Here is a 19431-nt window from a genome sequence, read left to right as displayed (position 1 = left end):
CGGAAAAACCCAGGCAGCGTACACGTTGGTCGCGACGCGAAAACATTTGAAATTATAGCGTTGCAATGACATTCATTCCCGTTTCCGTTCCCGTTTTTTTGTGCTTTTTTTTCACAGTAATCTTCCCGGACATGCATACAACAGATCCTGAAAGTTCCATCGTAATCAGCTCAGTGGTTTAGGAGCCTATTCGAAACACATACACAGACATTAATTTATATATATTGTTGCGTGTACGTGAAGAGGGGGCTTCCAGAATCGGAGAGAAAGACGCAGGAGCGTTGTAGAAGGTGTTTATTCGTGTGCTCTCGTCGGCGCTCCAGGTCGGAATGGTCTCCAGGCTGAGAGCGCCCCATATTTATACCCGTTGGGCACAACACACATACATACAAACACATGTAAACTATTAGTCGTTGAGTGGGGCGATCCCATTGGCCGTTGCATACGGCTCAATCATTCGGCGAGGACATTTTGGCGCCAACGAGAGATCAGGTGATTAGCGCTCGTAAGCCTTCGGTCCACGAGTGCCACCCACCTAATCTCTACGTTACAATATATACATATATAGAAGATTGTTTAAATAATGGGTTTACCTCACGGACCCGAATGTGAAACGCCCGAAAATGCAAATATCGGAAGGCAAAGATCGAAAATCGAAAGATCTTAAGTCGAAAGATCAAAAAAAATGGTGCATGGTAAACGGTACATACTCACTTAATTTGCGCGAGCAAGATACAACAGGCACAAAAGGAACAGGCTTTTCCTACCGTATTCTGCGCGCGCACATTAATACGCGAGAAAAAGCCTGTTCCTCTTGTTCCTGTTGTACCCTGCTCGCGCAAATTACGTGAGTACGTACCGTTTACCATGCACCATTTTTTTTTTTGATCTTTCGATTTTCGATATTTGCCTTCCGATATTTCTGTTTTCTGTAATTTAACATTCTGGCTCGTCACGTAGACCCGTATAAATAATATATATGAGTGGCATGCGGTGAAATTATCTCTCTTTTTGTCATACAGACTTGTTTAATGTGCGCGCGCAGGATTCGGGAGGAAAAGCCTGTTCCTCTTGTACCTGTTGTATCCTGCTCGCGCAAATTAAGTGAGGATGTACGACGGGGCGAGAGAGACTTTTACCGCACGCCATTCATATATATATATTATTTATGGGTCTACGTGACGAGTATATATGTATATATATATATATATATATATATATATATATATATATATATATATATATATACTAACCGTTTTTCATATGAAGGCATGGTAAACGAACATTTTCGACTTTTTAACATTCGGTGCGGTGACGGTCACCCGTAGTATTGAATAGATGGCTATGGGTGGCGAAAAGTATTGAATTGACAAGTGGCGGATTTGTGTTGTGTCCCCCTCACACTCGAAACCTCCCACCCCTACGGCTACCCCCTAGTGCTAGTCGAGGTAATTTGAGGCACAGGCGGGTGGTGACGTGCGGCGGCGGCGGTAGTGGCGGTGCGGTGCGTTGAGGGCGGCTGCAGCACCCCTTCGACCCGCCCATCCCTAACGAAGCTTGCAGTTGCAGTGCCATGACTCTGAGGTATCAAACTACTACCCCGTCAGCGTCAAGGTGTCAACACCTGCCGACTAAATATGCCCCATGTTCAATTCGCCTCTCCCCACCCCACCCCACTCCACCCTTAAACCTTCACCCCTTCGCCTTGAGCCACTTTACCTGTCAGTCGAAACAATGCCTTTGCTCGACCATGTTAAGCGTCTCTTCAATATAACATCCACTCAATACGCTGACCTGTCTGTCAATTTGACAGTTCAATTCTAATTGGAAACTTACATGATTTCTTATTCAACCATTTCTTCATATAATATGTCTAGTAAGTGTGCAACTTTCAACAGTGTAAAATTCACTTGTAATACTGCACATTTTCTCACAATGTATGTATATCATTGTCAATACCGAAAAGGTCATGAACTACATATACATGTAAGATACTCTTTGGAAAAAATCTTATTTTGTATTTAAACTCAGGAATAAGAATCTACTTTATAATTTTAACCGCTCCGTAAAAATAACCAATGCATTCCTGGCCTTGAAATGTGTTTTTGACTATATTTTTCGTTGTATACTGCAATGAGGCAAGTCACATTTATCTTGTTATGAAGTTGGTATATAATTGGTCTGTATATACTGTTATTATTATTGTAAACAAACTATGTATCAGTAATTTGATTTTGATTTTTAAATGCTTTTTATTATTACGAAATTATGTTCACAATACATGTTATATCTATTTAATAGCTACTGATCTACTGATCATTTTCTATTTTACAATTGAATTTAATTTGGTTAGTAATCATAGTATTATATTATTCTAATGTTAATCTACAGCATAATAGGAAAAAGAGCTCAAAAATCTATTTACAATCCTTATAAATGTTCATAATACATCTAATACATAATATTAATTAAAGACTCTCTAAAGTCGATGACCTAAAGCAGATTGTGTTTAGGTAATCTGTGTTTATACCTGAAGGGTATAGACATTTTGTTGTAATCACCGAGACTCTTCACAAGTGGGTTAGTATGGTTATTATCAGTAATTGCTAAACTTTCTACGCTTGATGGAATATATAAATCTTCTGTGCACACAGTATGTGTTTGTAGTTTAAATGTTCCCAGATTTTTGTATCATATATGAATGTATGTACTTATCGGCAAATCAAAAGTACATATACATATGTATATATTGCCTATTTATTTTTTCTTTTAATTCAATTTCATAAGGACTGAAATAATATACATAATAACATACGGAACATGTAATATTTTTGTGTTGTTATTATTAGGGGGACTGAAAAGTAATCAAAATTTTTCAACGAGCTCTTTCGTAGTCAGTTTGTGTTGAGATACGGTCCAGTAAACACTTAAATTTTGTTATTATGTTGAAGTTATTGTTGTAAATTTATTGTTTCTGTTAAAAAAGAAGAATTTCTACCTGAGGAAGGATGTTGAGACCAATAATAGAGGGAGGGCACTTGCGTCATCTTATGCTGTTTATGTTAGACCAAGTAATGAAAGCAAACAAAGCAGTGAAAACAATCAACGATACTTGGAGGATATTCTGAAACTTAAGAAGTGTCATCAGTGGTATAAAGAATTTAAAAATAGGAATAGGGACATCAAGGAGATTGCACGAAAAGAAGAGCTCAAAAATTAGATGATGATATCCTGACGTCTATGGTGGAATCAGATCCTCGTGAAACCGTCGAGGAATTATCGTTGAAGATTTGCTGTCCATGGTCTATATAGTTCAGGATCATCTTCGTCATGTGGGAAAATTGCAGATAGGGAATTTGGGAATATTTTTTTGATTACTTTTCGGTCCCCCTAATATTTAAAAAGTAATCAACATTATCATACATGTTTTAACATTGTTTCAATCAATGATAAAGTTCAAATTTGATGTGAATTTTTAAACTGTTAGTTTTAAATCGAATTGATCTTTGTTTTAGATTGCGGAATGGAGGGCAATGGCAACTTTCGATCTGATGAATCCCTGGCGACGAGCGACGAATACGAATTTGTGACGACGTCTGCTAGCAAACCCCCGGTAAACCCCAAACTTCAGATTGAAACTACTACAACCGAACTGGAAAGAACATTGACCGAAGTAAGTAATCTGCATTTTAGAAATGAACTTCAATAACAGAGCATGAATCACGCATTTGTCAATTCTGCAGTGAGTCAATGCGAATTGTTATTTCAACGATTTTACGACGACCTACTTAATATGTACAATGAATGTTATGGTATGTCGCTTTTAATCTTGTTTCATTGACGTTTGATGAAGTGAACGATTGTTGGTGTTTTTCTTTGAACCAATAACTTTTTGGCATTTAAAATATAATATGAGCCGCTATATTTTAAAGTGGCTGAAATTCAATTTTCAAAACTGAAAACACTATTTTTGTTTGACCTAATTCACAAATTGTTATCACTTATTTTAATTCAATATGTCCAGAATCTTGGAAAAGCAGAGTAAACGTATTACAGGCTACTAGTATTTTTAAACATTGTTAAACGCATATCATTATATGTTTTGAAAAATGTTTCTCGAAATGAAAAAAAGTGGACTTATGCCACTTTTTCAATATAACGGTTTAACGGTTTCCATTCAATTTAAACCATAGTAAAAAAAACTTATATTTACATATTTTTAACTTTGAATTTCTATAAACGAATGAGCTATTTTATCTATAGTGATTTTAGTGATTTGAACTTTCAACGTACAAACATATAATATATATGTATTTAAGTTATGTAAATGTTGTGTCTATGTGAGTAAACCTCAAAAGTATGACAATAAAAAAATTAGTCATTCGTCATCTCTTTATTGTGTTGAAGCATTGTTATATCCGCTCTCGCCTTTTAAAGAGTAATTATGTTAATTGATTTACATGCTACTTCATTTTATATTTTCTGTTCAACAATGACAATGAATTTTTGCCTTGTTTTTATATTGATCGCAACTATTTAATTACAATTATCGATTTTGTTTTGTAAGTGTATGGAAATATTGGTGATTTTTCCGGACACAATCTCTCCGTACTCTGATTTTTCTGTACATGATTTTTGCAAACACTGATTATAATAATATAATATATATAAAAATGGACGCGATGTATGCGTGTATGTTTGTGCCAGACGAGTCAACCAGTATGGAGATTTCAAAACAACAAATTTTAGAATGCTAGGATGTATTATTAATTTGGATTTTAATTAATCTAATTATTTAATTAATTAATCTAATTATGTATTCAATTAATCTCATTATTTAATTAATTAATCTAATTATTTAATTAATTAATCTAATTATTTGATTATTTAATCTAATTAATCTATTTTTTATTTAATTAATATAATTATTTAATTGATTAATCGAATTATTTAAATAATTAATCGAATTATTTAATTAATTAATCGAATTATTTAATTAATTAATCGAATTATTTAATTAATTAATCGAATTTATTAATCTAATTATTTAATTAATTAATCTAATTATTTAATTAATCAAGAATTTAGAATGCTAGGATGTATTATTATGCATCGATTTCGAATGCGATTTCTATTCCTTTTACAATTCCAGTTCCGGATTCATTTTCCAGTTCCGAATCTGAATTCCTTTTTCAGTTCCGGATCCGGATTCTAGTTTCAGTTCCAGATCCCGATTTCTGTTTGAGTTCTGATTCCGATTAATTATAACTACACGTATTACCTTATTTTAAATCGTGTATCAATTAGTTCCCGAAACCACCCGTTGAAATTTCAACAGGCACAACACTAGTTTAATATATAACTGATTAACTCGGAGGTGGAACAATCCGAACGCTTACATTATTGCCTACTGAAATAATCAGTGTTCGCAAAAATCATGTACGAAAAAATCAGTGTCCGGAATAATCAATGTCCGGAATAGTCAGTGTACCTACACATAGATCGTGTACATAAAAATCTGTCCGCAAAGTTCATGTCTGGAAACGTCCTGTATGGTAAAATCATCAAACCAGAAATATTTACTATATTGTCTCGTTCTTGATGTATTTGTTATTCTTTTATTTAATATTAAATTTGCTACTTTGTAAATTATTAAAAATCTTAAACTTTCAGATAAAAATCTAATTAAAAGTTATATATTATATTTAAGTTAGCAGATATGTATCATTGATAGTTTAATATCTAAAAAAAGTAAAGGAAAAGATTAAAGTTTCATTATCAATAATTTATGTATACATATGCATATGTAGTTAAAATGTATATTTATTTATTATCTACATTTTATAATAAGGAAAATGATAATGTATATGAAAATAAGGAAAGAAAAACATGTGTCAATCTAGGACAGTGCTCCGCAACCTTTTCTCACCTTTGGCTTTCTCAGAATTCCATGTACACCACAATTTAATAATATTTTGTATTTATAAAAATCTTTTCATACAAAAGCTACATTAATATATATTTTTTTAATCGATACATGCCGTGGTATAGTCGGCCCAGGTCAGACCAGGTCGCCTCCTGGTACTTCTTTTTGAGCCAGGTCGCCGTCCTGGCACTTTGATTGATATAAAAATTGTTTTTCGATTGCAATTAAATATATTTTGGGTTAATTAAATATATTTCACATAAAATTTTGTATACCAAATATTGTGAGCAAACTCTCGTTATAAAATTTGGTGACCACAACCGAATAGCAATATGAGCATATTCTAAGCTTAAAAAACAATTTAAAAAACGTTTAGATGAAATTCATAGGCTTTTTTTTTTAATCTAAAACCACCCAAATCTTCGAATGAAAACATTTTTCGAACTATTGACCATACGCACTTGAGGATAGATAAAATAAAGGAACTTGGCTTAAATTAGATAGTCATCTCTAAATTCACATGTTAATTTGACATGTATATGGCTTTAGCATTGCTAAAAAACAAATGTTGCTGTTGACACACAAACACGGGTTTTCAAAATCAAAGATGTTGAAGAGGATGACATGGCAAATCTATTATTGTCTCCTGGCATACTGGTTGCTTAGTACTGCTCTAGAAGATTATCTTCCAAATTGATAGTAAATAACTATGTTGTTGCTTCTTTTTGATTTATTTTTATTTTGTGTATAAAAGATTTATGTATGTAATTCCAGCTATCAATAACATATTCCGCAGAATTAAAAATATTATAAAATCTTAACTTGTAAATAAAATAGAAAGTATTGATAAAAAAAATTATATTTTACGTTTATGATTATTGGCTACGATCTTGTTGTATTTTTTATCAACTCCCATAACGTCAAAAACATATGCCCCACATATTACACATACATACATCCAATTTATGAATACATTAAACGTGTCAATGATTATCTGTTATGGAAATTTTAGTTCTGGTTTCACGATTTAACAGTGCAAACGTGTAATTGATTGTTATGTTTCAATATTAACATTTAAACGGTTCTATTTATTGAAAATGTTTTTTTAAGACGTGTATTATAAATTTACCTTTCAATTAATACTTTCAGGTACTGCTAGAGACTCAAACGCCTACTACCGAAGATAAATTGAAACGTAAAGATTCATTCGTCGAAGCATCGAGTACTTCTAATACTTTAGATTTGTGCCGTGAGATTTCGGATCTCAACATCTGCAGCAGCATGAGTTCATCTAGTATGACCGACGGCACTGGTTTCTGCTCGTTGGATAATTTGGATGTCGAGGATGTCAAAACTGATAAGGCTCAAACGCCCGCAGTAAGTTTATTTTATTTTCATATCGTAGTTCTACATAATTTTATGGCATATTTTTTTTATTTGATATATAAATAATATGGTTACTGATCGCTTATCGCTCTATGCTTGCCAATGGCGATTGACTCATTCCCACAAGTATCGCGATGCACAACACACAGTGCATATACAATTATATTTTTGTTGTGGGTTTTAATTGAAGTATTGGTGAACTTATTTATAATTATTTTAATTTAAATTCGATATGCTTTGGTATAATTTCAGGACACCTGCAAACATGTAGGCGGATCAAAGTTTTATCAGGATGTAGACGTCGGTAAAGCAGATGTCTCTCCAATGACGCCACAGTCTCCTAAGGAAAAGCAAGATCACATGAAACCGACTGACAGTGATGAAGAAGGTAAAAGAAGTAAAAGTAATGATTTTTGTTTATATTTTTTTGGTATATTGAATTTTGCTGTATGAATTTTCAATGAAGTGAAAGTTTAATTGAAATAAATTTTAGTTTCAGATGTCGACCAAGAATGTACAGTTTTTAGTGGTGTTAGTTATCTCGGAGCGGCTGCTATTAACGCCCCCAAATCTGAACTAGAGATCCAGAGGAATATGGCGATATTGAGCGAACAACGAGAGAGTCAAATGGGGATAGCCGTTGCCGTTTCCATACCTACATGTTCCCAAGGATTAGTAGTGTAATTATTTTCTTATTTAACATCATATTTCTGTGGCGAGTATAAGTTTATGATTATTTTGTATATTTCAGACTCTATGATGCTGCTACAAATGCTGTTATGGCTAGATATGCTGTTCATAGAATATTATTTTACGCTAGAGGAGCTGCTGCTACTCCACAAGCTCCTTGTTTTGCATTCACCTGGTCCCATGGAGATACCAAAGAGTCTGCTATTTTTCAGTGTCATGTTTTCAGGTATATTATTCATGAATATTGTACTCTGGTTTTGTCAGGGTTGGGTTGATAAGCTATCAGATAATCCAAGTCAAAATTCTGACTGTACATATATAAATATCAGCAACCAGCCAGCAGTATAGCTTGGTGGTTGCGTTGATGGTAACCACCAAGAGGCTCCCAGGTTTAAACCTTGGGTTGACCCCGATTGAAAAGAATTTATTGGGAAGTATTACTGCTGGTCAGTCTTGGATATTTGTGACTCCAAGTCGATTGCTTACTGTCAGAGTTTGCCAATTTATCTGGTTTCATTGTTGAAACTGTTCCTCGACAAATTGGCAAAACCATGCTACCCACTATATCACCACTATTTGAATATGATATTACATATATATGTACCAGTTTAATACCATAGGTATCGCTCAGGGGCAACCTATAATAGCATCATGGAAAATATAAATAATAAAATACATTGGTTCTGGAAATCATACACAGGCACATACATATGTACATGAACATTCCTGTTATTTATCAACTTTGTTGTATTTAACCCTTTGACTGCTACAACAACGATAAATCGTTGTTTTGAAATCGGCGAAGATTGCTACGACGATCGTTGTTGACGTCATTAATTGTCGTATTTCAATACTTTCTTTGAGCCACCAGCGCATCAGTGGCACGAAACATTTTTTTTATATACGTATTTATATTTATTTTTCAATCAAGCTTTATAAATATTTATCATTTTTTTAAATAAAAGCTCTTCAATTTCGGGTTCATCATCAAAGTAAATTTCGGGTTCATTGTCAATGTCATATAAGGAGTTATTACTTGGGAATTGATTATTGTCGATAAATCCATTTTCAGAATCAGTAGAGCTGCTGATTTGTCGAGTTCCTCGGCGAGGAGCTATTATTTCGCTTTCATCACTTTCACTGTCCGATATCATTTTGCAGAGTTAAAATAAATGGCAAAAAACAATAGAAATCCGCTTTCAATTATATAGGTCACGAGACGTCACGAATTCATGCAATCAATCAAATGCAACTGAAATGCATACAAAATGTTTATGATACATGTTGAAAAATTATTTGATTATTAGAAACTTCGCATCCTTGTGTGTCTCGCTCATACGTACACAATTAAAACCAAGAAAGAAAGAGAGAAAGACCGCTACCTGTTTCGAATATATCGCATGTTGTAAGGATACATCGATATCTAAAAATAGATTATTGAAAAGAATAAAGCGTCGGAAAACAATTGTCAAAACTTATTTAGTGTATATATGTAGGTATCTCTTTCGCACGCACGCATGTAAAAGCAAGACAGAAAGAGAGAGCACGAGTCCACGACTGCTTAAAAATGTATATAAAGTATTATAAAAATTACGAGTGTTCGGCGAAGTAAGTATGTAAAAAAAAATATTATATTTTTTTTTTTTCAAAATAATTACAAATGTTAGCATTTTTCGCTTGGACATTGAAAAACCTCGTAGCAGCCAAAGGGTTAAATAACCATGAATGGAATATTTGCACTTTTATTGCTTATCTTGATAAAGTGTATTGTAAACGCAAATGGAGGATAACTTATCTATAAGTTTAAAAAAAATCATAAAAACCTTCTACTTACAGTATGTATATGTATGTATGTATATGGAAATAAATATTCACCTTCCATACCATTATTATCAATGTAAATACTATTATATTTTTCATTCCCATAGCATTTTATTATTGTTATTTTCAGGGCTGTGGAGTCGCTACAAAATTTACCGACTCCAACTCTAACTTGAACGATTTTAGTAAGATCGACTTTTCTTGAAAAGAATAAAATTTTTAGTAATAAAAATAATAGCGATTTTCACAATGTAAAACTATAGCACTACAATTTGACATGTAACCCAATTTATTAAATTATTGGTAAGGAAATACATAGTATAAATAAAAAGTACATTCATAGGGTGTGTGTGTGTGTATAATTTCGGTGTCACGACAAATCGGTCAAGGACTTAACACTCACGACATAACGCGCACGACATGTCATTCACGCGACATAACGCGCACGGGACAAAACGCTCACGCGACAAACCGCTCACGGAATTATTCGTACTTACAAAAACGTAATTTTTTACACAAGAATTATTCCAAATCTCAATTAAACGTATCGTGACGAATTCGCACTATCCTATCACAGATAAATAAATAAAATACATATGTACTAACCGGCTTAATCTCAATTTATTCACATTGATTTATTATTTTTGTCTTCCGGTGCACTGGAAGACAAAAAGGGTTAGTAGCAATCTTTTTAGCAATAGTAGACGCTACCTTTTCGAAATAAGGGAAAAACCACACGTTCCTTTTTTACGGGATATTATAGGTAAAGTACATTCAGTCTTATTTCAACTTTCGTTTGAGACATCGCTCACGGACATTACCATCTGTGAGTATAATGTCCATGAGTGATTTTTTCGCGTGAGCGATATGTCGTGCGCGTTATGTCGTTGAGTGTTAGGTCCATGAGGGATTTGTCGCGGATCCACCAATTTCATACACAAACAAATAATTTTAATAAAAATAAATTATGAGATGGAGGAAACAATCTGTTTTGGCCACAACACATACTCTTACGTACTCTTATTAATAATGTAATTTAAATTCATGATTTTTATAAAGAAATTGCTAAATTTCAATTTATCAAAATTGGAGACTCTATTTGATACATACAGTAATACTATTAGTTAAAGAAAATAATAAAAGAAGGAGTCAGAGTTGTTTACGACTCCGACTGCTTGAAATCCTCTAACTTCGCGAGTCCGACTCCACAGCCCTGTTTTTATGACAGTATGTATTCACTCATAGATAATTACCATACATTTTTTTTCCAAAACTACAACTATTCCAAGTGAAGGAAATTGATTATGATAAAAAAAACCAAACACTGTTTTGCAGAGAATATTCCTCTTTTTATCTCAATTGCTTTTATGTAAAATTTATTTCATTTTGTGTAAGCATTTATAAATATCTTCTTTTTTTTAACAGGTGCCATATTGCTGAGGCTGTTTCTCAAGTTTCAAGTAAGTTTTAACTACCCAGTTATTTTCTCAATTTTTACAATACTGCTAATTCCACCATGCAATTTTATAGGTTGCTTTGCAAAAGCATTCGAACGAGTCCCACGATCGATGACTTCTTCTCTCACTAGCGAATGCACCATGAGCGGTTCTCTTTTTTCGGCACCCGGAAACCCTAATCCGGATTTCACATCCTCTCGACAATTTATGCACGTATTGGAGTGCAGTATGGAAATAAGGGAGAGCGATACAAAGGTTATATGGAATAAATTCCGTTATTCTTACAGGTACATATGTATATGTAATAGCATTGGGATGATGTTAATTTTTTTTTATTTCCTTTATTTTAGGGCACATTCAGTGTTGTGCCGAAGGAGCGTGTAGGTTTTAAGCTACGTGCTGGTGTAGACAAACAAGTAGCAATAACCGTCCAACAAGTTTCACCCAATGCACCGGCGGGTAATGATGCACAGGTAAAATCAGTGGCATCGGTTTAGATTGTTTTATTATAGATGAGCTGTTCTTAAGGTATTATTTTTATTAATGTTTCAGTCAAACTTAAATATGTCACAAATGCAACTACCTGGCAGCGGACTAGTAATAGAGAGATGCTTTGGTGTTTTGCTCGCACCTGGTAGAAACGTTAAACATTCCGATATGCAATTATTAGAAATGGTAATTTTTTGTTTACTAATCAATTATTGATAAAAATTACTGTGTGCAATTTTAATTGCTGTAATTGTGTAGGTGAGTGGTGGAGGTACTGGAAATACAGCTGGAACCTCTTGTAGTATTAGTGCTTTTTGGGATACAACGGAATCGGCATTATCAGCTTTGAATGTTGGAACACAGGATCCTCTTCCTGTGTATATCACTATTGCTGTTGACCTTGTCATACGAGGAATGAGAGAACCTATTAGGTATTAACACAATTAGTTTTTATTCATATTGAAAATTTCTGGTTTTTCAAATATTATTTAATAAAATTATATTCTTTCAGGCTCATTATTGAAACGCCCGTTAAAGTATATCCATCAACAGAAAGATTTTGGTATTATTCCAAAAAACCATTGATTCAACAGTTCTTTATAAATCTCAAAGAAACGATTGATGCATATGGTACTCAATACGAAGTAGTCACCCTGGAAACATCAGGAGAATTAGATAGGAGTAGATTAAATTTGACGCTTAGTCTTTATAATCTATTGCCATCGCCTCTGCAACCTGTTGCAACAAGTCCTGATGATGATGTTTCAGGTACTGTTTTTTACTTCACCAAATACTGGTAAAATTATGGAAAAAAAAATAGTTTTGATAGAAAAATGTGAATTTTAGATGGTGATGAACCACTTTTGAGTGGCACTGGAGAAGTTTCCAAAGATTGTTGTGTTGATGTTTTGGAAAATTGGGCTCAAGTATTGAAAAGGTACATTAGTTTCAGATTTAAAACCAATTTTCTATAAAATAATATTTTAAATTAATTAATTGCTTGTTCTTTTAGCTGGAACGGTGAAAGACCAAAGGCATTGAGCGGGCTAGTGAAACTCGGTGTGCCCGAAGCTTTAAGAGGAGAAGTTTGGCAAAGATTGGCCGATGTTGACACTGACCGAAGCCTCATGGACACGTACAGACTATTAATTACAAAAGTATTCATATTATACTACTTCTTATATATGTTTATTTGTCTTTTCTGTAAATTAATGTGTGGTCTTATTGCAGGATTGTCCTTGTGAAAGTGTCATCCAAAGAGATATTGCTCGCACGTTTCCAGCTCACGATCATTTCCGTGAAGTCGGAGGCTTCGGACAAGATTCTTTGCTGAGATTGGCTCGTGCTTATGCCGTCCATGACTCTGAAGTCGGCTATTGTCAAGGTTTAAGTTTTGTTGCTGCCACTTTACTACTTCACGTTAGTATTTCTACAGTTTTGATTGAGATTTTTTCAAATTACTTTCTCAATGTACTGATTTCATTTTTAACGTTTAATTTATTTTAAATAGATGCCAGAAGAACAAGCATTCTGCGTTTTAGTTAAACTCATGTATAGCTATGGATTGAGGGAATTGTATAAAGACGGATTTGAAGTCCTCACTTTAAGATTGTATCAATTGCACCGACTTATGGAGGTTTGCCGCTAAAAATCTAGAATCTGTAAAATTATATTTCATATTTGGAATGTTTGATTATAACGTTTACATTTTAGGAACATATGGAAGATCTTCGAAATCATTTTGCAAATATGGGTGTTGAACCACACATGTTTGCATCACAGTGGTTTCTCACATTGTTCACTGCAAGATTTCCTTTGCCACTAGTGAGTCCTTGTGACTAACATGCTATTTAAATCTTTATTAGTTTTACATGTTATTAATGTTGACTTTATTCTTTTAGGTGTTTCATATAGTGGATATCTTCCTTTTACAAGGCATGGACACTTTATTCCAAGTTGCCTTAGCACTTCTTGCAAAATCAAAAAAAGATTTGATGCAGTTAGACTTTGAAGGCATCCTAAAATATTTTAGGTTTTTATCTATTTTTTAATATTTAAATATGTATATTTAGTATTTCACTAATGTGATTAATTTCATTTTAGAGTAACATTACCGAAAAAATGTCGAGCAGAGGAAGTGTCTCGACAGATTTTGAAACATGCTTGCAGCATTAAAGTCAAACGTCTAGCTAAATATCAGCAAGACTTTGTGAATTTAACCAAAGGTTCATTATTCATCTATTGAAAAAAATCATCATAAAGTATTACATTATGTTACATTATGATGTTTTTATTTTAGAAGTGACAGAAACAGAGCAGATGGGTAACGAGCTTGACCATTTGAGAAAAATAAATGAACAGTTAATGCAAGATAAAACTACTTTAAATACACAATTAACAGAGGTTTGTTTTAATTATAAATATATTCATATGTATTGATTAAAATTTTGTGTATTTATCGATATGCATTATTGTATTTCATAGATTAGAGAAACACTCAGGCGTGATTCAGAAAGGGCCATGTGTGATGCGGCTCGAAGTGCTGCAATTGTTCAAGAATATAAGGATATTTGCAGTCGCTTAGATCAACAATTATCTGCTACTAAAGTAATAATATTAATTTATATACTGATATAAAGATTGTGCATATTTTACAGATGTGATTTTTATTACAGGATGCTATCCGAGGCTGCAATACATGTAGTAATAAACTGAATTCGGAAGATAACAAAAGAAGTAAGCAGTTTTGACCATAATTTTTCAATCTTTTGTATTAATTATAGCTCAGTGGTTGCGTTACTGATAACCATTGAGAGGTCACGGGTTCGAGTCCTGGTTTGACCTCGATTGAAAAGAATTTATTATATTTCTATTTCTGCAGTGCTGCTGGTCAGACTCGGATATTTGTGAAGCCGATCGTTTCCTATCAGAGTTTGACAATTTATCTGATTTCATTGCTGAAACGGCTCCTCACTAAATTGGCAACCAACCAATGTACTATTTGTCACCCCTATTTTATTTTATCTTTTTAATTTATACCAGGAAGGCCTAACTGGTAACCCCAATGCGCCTTCTTGGCCAGTAACATTGTACATTTGATACAAATATTATTAGTATTATTATACAAAGTCCATAAATACATATCAATTAATATCCACAGAGACATCTATGGTGAAATTTGTAAATTTGCAGCATTTTATACAATTCAGTGAAATTCGAGATTGCTGAAAACTCGAGATTTTGCGAGAAAATGGGTAAGGTTGCCAATTTGTTGGAACCGTTTCAATGAAAATCAGATAAATTGGCAAACTTTGATAGGCACCGATCGACCTGGATTCACAAATTCAAGGTCTGTCGTGATCGCTCCGTTCAAAGCATTATATGATAGCCACTAGTCTATTCTGCTGGTTTTATTCTATTTGAATATAATTTTAAAATTATAATCTATAAATTTATATATGTACAAGTTAAAAACCATTTGTGTAGCTTTGGGGTAACCTGTAATGACACTATGTTAATAATTTAAATTATATATATATATATATATATATATATATATATATATATATATATATATAGTATAATTATTTCAATCCGTAGCTCAAGTTGTTGCAGAAAGTGATATTGGTCCTCAAGAGCGAATACGAGAATTGGAGCTAGAGTTGGCACAAGTGAAGTTAGCTCACGTTGAAGCCCAATGTACGAATCAAGTACGTATAAATTTTATAGACTATATTTGTATTTTATTGTTCTTTTAAAATGATTATTGTTATTCAGGAACTAACGCATCAGTTGAACACTGCAGTAGCTGAATGCCAAACAGCCATAGCAAATCAGAAACAGTCCTGGCCTCCTTGGCTTTCCAGAACCTTAGGTAAAATATTACTGTAGATTTAAATTTTATATTCACTTGCAGTTATTACAAGCTACGTAGATTTATATAATTACGATTACAGGTTCTATAAAAGAAGCTGCCCAGAATAGTCGTCCAACATTTCAAACCTACCTGTCTTCATCATTTGTACCAGCAGAAACTGGTCAGTCATATTCGTCCAATTCCCATCAACAACCAATCAGGAGACAGGATAGCTTTCCGCTCTCTAACCAAATGTACAGTATGGATGCACATCAAAGACGCGACTCGGAACCGCACAGTCCACGGATGCTGAGAAATCGCGACATCACCAAACACCATTCGATGTTAGCCGACTTGAATCTGTCGGCCAATCAAAAACAATACGACGATAAAAAGTTTTCACGCAAAAGTCAAGATGTAAGTAGTGCGGTGATCGATTCATCAATCGGATGATAATTTCCATTTAGCCGTAGTGATCATACATATATGTGATAATTTTTATTACTCTTTTGTATCTTTCCTTCATAGTTGGTATATTTTGTGAAATACTTCTTAATGTGTAAATCTGTATCATACAACATTTCTATGACAAATCATCAGTCTCAATCGTCCTCGTTTTTAAATATATTTTTATAAACATACATACATACAAATCTGCACGATTGCTAGTTGAGCTGCGGCAGAGAAATATGTATGATCGATATGGAAATATCGCGTGATCATTGTCATTAGGTGAATACGCTGTGGGGAATGATTGTTGTTTGCATAGTTAAATCACAAAAAAATATCACCACTTTGGAAAGTATATTAATGTGTCATATCTTATAAAGATTTTCTTTTTAAATAACGATAAAATTTATAGTTGAAATTTGCATTTGACGATCCATTTCTTTTGCTAATGAATTTGGCTCAATACTTGGGTGTTTTAATACTTGAGCCTTTTGTTTATTATTTACAGATTTTGAAGGTTTTTTTTGGTTTTTTGTTTTTATTGGTATTCACCATGACGTTACCACTTCATTTTTTTTTAATCGCCAAATGTAAAGCGTCAGAAAAGTAATCCTAATTGTGCATTTAAATATTTTTTGCTTAGTGATATGTTCAGAATGTAACGTAAGGTTCATTCAGATAGTAATAGTATATTTATGCTTATTTTGGATGTGAAAGAATCTATCTCTATTGATTGTATATTGTCAAATGAGAAATAATAAAATATATATATACATATATTGTGAGAATTTGTAGAGGATAACAACAGCAATATATCAAACGCACCTAAATTTGATTGATTTGCATATTCATTTGAAAATTGGCATTTTATATCGAATGGATACCAATGCCATAATTCAAATTTTTATAAAACTTTGTTTACATATTGAAATTATTTTTATCGCCCTGAAAGGCCTAAATCTTTGTTTTATTTAGATGTTTCTGTTTTGGCAGCTTACTCATTGTTTTTTCTTACCACCTGATATATTAATTCTCATTTTTTGTTGTATTAACACTCAAATTCAATGTAGTATTATTATCAGGCACATTTAGTAACTGTTGTGTAATGTAATCATCATTAATTTAAGTACGTACGGCCATATTTGTAAGTTTTTCTTAAAAAATTAACAATGTATCTGATAGGACTAGATTATCGAATGTTATCATTGTATATTTTATATTACATTTATTTATTTTACGTTTTGTTTATAATTTAACACAAAAATACGAAATTATTGTCTTTCGCAAATAAATTTATTTATAATACATATAAAAAAATATATATAAAAATCAAAACGTAAATACATATGTATATTTTTTTAATCAAAATATAGCACATGTAGATATTGTAATTTACTTTTTTTTCAATTTTTATTTTTGTATTCTTCATGCTATTTGAAATAGTGCCATCAAAATAAACTTTTTTTTGTTCTTCACTACAAACATCCATCAGTTTTTTATTTTGTTGATTTAGTAAAATTAAGTTTTACTCAATTGCTTAACTGCATATTTTATATTTTTATATCATGTGATAATTTTTGTATTTTTTTTATGTCATGTAGTCGTTTATTATTTATCTAGTTTGATGGATCAATATTTGTGGCAAAATAACCACGATTTTTTGACGTTAGTAGATTTTCTAATGTGCATATCAAACTTTTATCCACATGAGTTGAAATGTAACAATTAAAAAAATATGTCATTTTACATTTTTGTGTGATAAAGTTGATGATCGAACATCGTCAATTTATTATTTGGAATGGAACCTTTTTTATTTTATATAAATGTTGGCCTAATGTAAATGCGTAATCATGATCTCATGACTATAATATAAAATACATGAAATAATAAAAATTGTTTTTATTTTCCTGTGTTCTCTTATAGATATAATTAATAGAATACTAGTCATATTGTAAGCACTGATTATATTCAGTGGTTGCAAATAAATAGTGAAAACTAAATCAATATAGTAGTGAAGTTATAATAATGAAACTAATATATAATTTCGAAAGAAACTTTGTATGGAAGTATCTTTGGTTGGGAACTTCATAAACAATACAAGGTTTCTATGACGACAACCAAATTGGTTGAATATTATATTTTTTTCGATTCAAATAAATTTAATAAAAAAACAAATAAATATTTACTATTAGATTCGCCATGTTTACGCTGTTTATATTATGGAGGATGGACGAATGAGACGACTGGCATGTTAATGCACGTGTTTATTATATGACAGCTGAAGACAGAGTGAGTAGCAGCTGTCCGAACCCAGCCGGGTTGGTCCCCACTCGCAGGAAGGCAACCAAACTCGACCATGTCGTATAAGCGAGCCGCCACATCACTCCCCCCCCAGCATCAGCGATACCAAAATTACAAAGAAACAAATTTTACCAAAAGAAAAAAATTATTGTTACACAAAGAGAAAAAATTATTACGTGGGGAGAAAAAATTATTACGTGGGGGTCACCAGTATGGAGGATGGACGAATGAGACGACTGGCATGTTAATGCACGTGTTTATTATATCACAGCTGAAGACAGAGTGAGTAGCAGCTGTCCGAACCCAGCCGGGTTGGTCCCCACTCGCAGGAAGGCAACCAAACTCGACCATGTCGTATAAGCGAGCCGCCACAATATTACTAATGATGAACGAAGCCGGATAAAACAACTAGTGACTAATAAAAATACCGTAACTCAAATGGAATGGAAATATCAATGGTGAAACTTAAGTCATATGTATAATTTGACTACACGTCCCATTTTGAATGGGACCATCCTGTTTCTAGGGTTCGGTGATTACGAGTCAAATGTGAACCGGTCACAGGACAACCGGTCCGTCTAGATCGGTCACACGTGATCACCCGTCACACTAAAACTGGTCAAGAGAAAACTGGTCACACCCTAAAATTCGATCAATTTTTAATTTTTGGGTCTGACCAGTTTTTTCGTGACCAATTTTTGGGTGTGACCAGTTTTAGTGTGACAGGTGATCACGTGTGACCGACCTAGAGCGACCAGTTGTCCTGTGACCGTTTCACATATGACTAGTAATCACCAAATCCAGATGTTCCATTATAGAGATTTTAGTGTCTTTTGGGCGATCGTTTTGTGAGCAATAATCACCGAACCGATATAACTACATACATACTGCACACGATATATTCTTTGTTATAAATACATATATAAATTTTGGGTCTACCTGACGAGCCAAAATTTAGTTCTTACCGAATGTTAAATGCCCGAAAAAGGCGTGGTCAGGGGCGTTATCATGGGTGGAGTCAACGAATACCCCCCCAGTTCGAAAATTAATTAATT

The 19431-nt window shown here is 33.1% G+C and overlaps 1 protein-coding gene across 2 annotated transcripts; it reads left to right on the top strand.

Annotated features, from left to right (window-relative positions):
* Positions 1 to 1400: 1400 nt before the first annotated feature.
* Positions 1401 to 17956, top strand: GAPcenA (GTPase activating protein and centrosome-associated). 2 transcript variants are annotated; one of them, XM_077441880.1, is made up of 25 exons: positions 1401 to 1584; positions 3516 to 3673; positions 7076 to 7303; positions 7565 to 7700; positions 7806 to 7992; positions 8064 to 8228; positions 11249 to 11283; positions 11354 to 11535; positions 11631 to 11753; positions 11833 to 11955; positions 12028 to 12200; positions 12281 to 12537; positions 12616 to 12706; positions 12782 to 12926; positions 13000 to 13188; positions 13280 to 13405; positions 13483 to 13593; positions 13671 to 13801; positions 13873 to 13994; positions 14069 to 14172; positions 14254 to 14376; positions 14445 to 14505; positions 15370 to 15479; positions 15547 to 15643; positions 15726 to 17956. In XM_077441880.1, exons 2-25 carry the CDS (start codon positions 3524 to 3526, stop codon positions 16076 to 16078), a joined length of 3522 nt encoding a protein of 1173 aa, XP_077298006.1. In that variant the 5' UTR covers positions 1401 to 1584; positions 3516 to 3523; the 3' UTR covers positions 16079 to 17956. The 2 variants fall into 2 exon arrangements, with proteins under 2 accessions (XP_077298006.1, XP_077298005.1); XM_077441879.1 differs by having other exon boundaries at positions 7565 to 7715.
* The last annotated feature ends 1475 nt before the right edge of the window (positions 17957 to 19431 follow it).

This window comes from Arctopsyche grandis, chromosome 12 (genome assembly GCF_051622035.1).
Source record: "Arctopsyche grandis isolate Sample6627 chromosome 12, ASM5162203v2, whole genome shotgun sequence".
NCBI classification, from domain to species: Eukaryota; Metazoa; Arthropoda; class Insecta; order Trichoptera; family Hydropsychidae; genus Arctopsyche; species Arctopsyche grandis.
The sequence above is the reverse complement of the archived record's forward strand: the minus strand, read 5'-3'. Positions and strand labels throughout refer to the sequence as shown.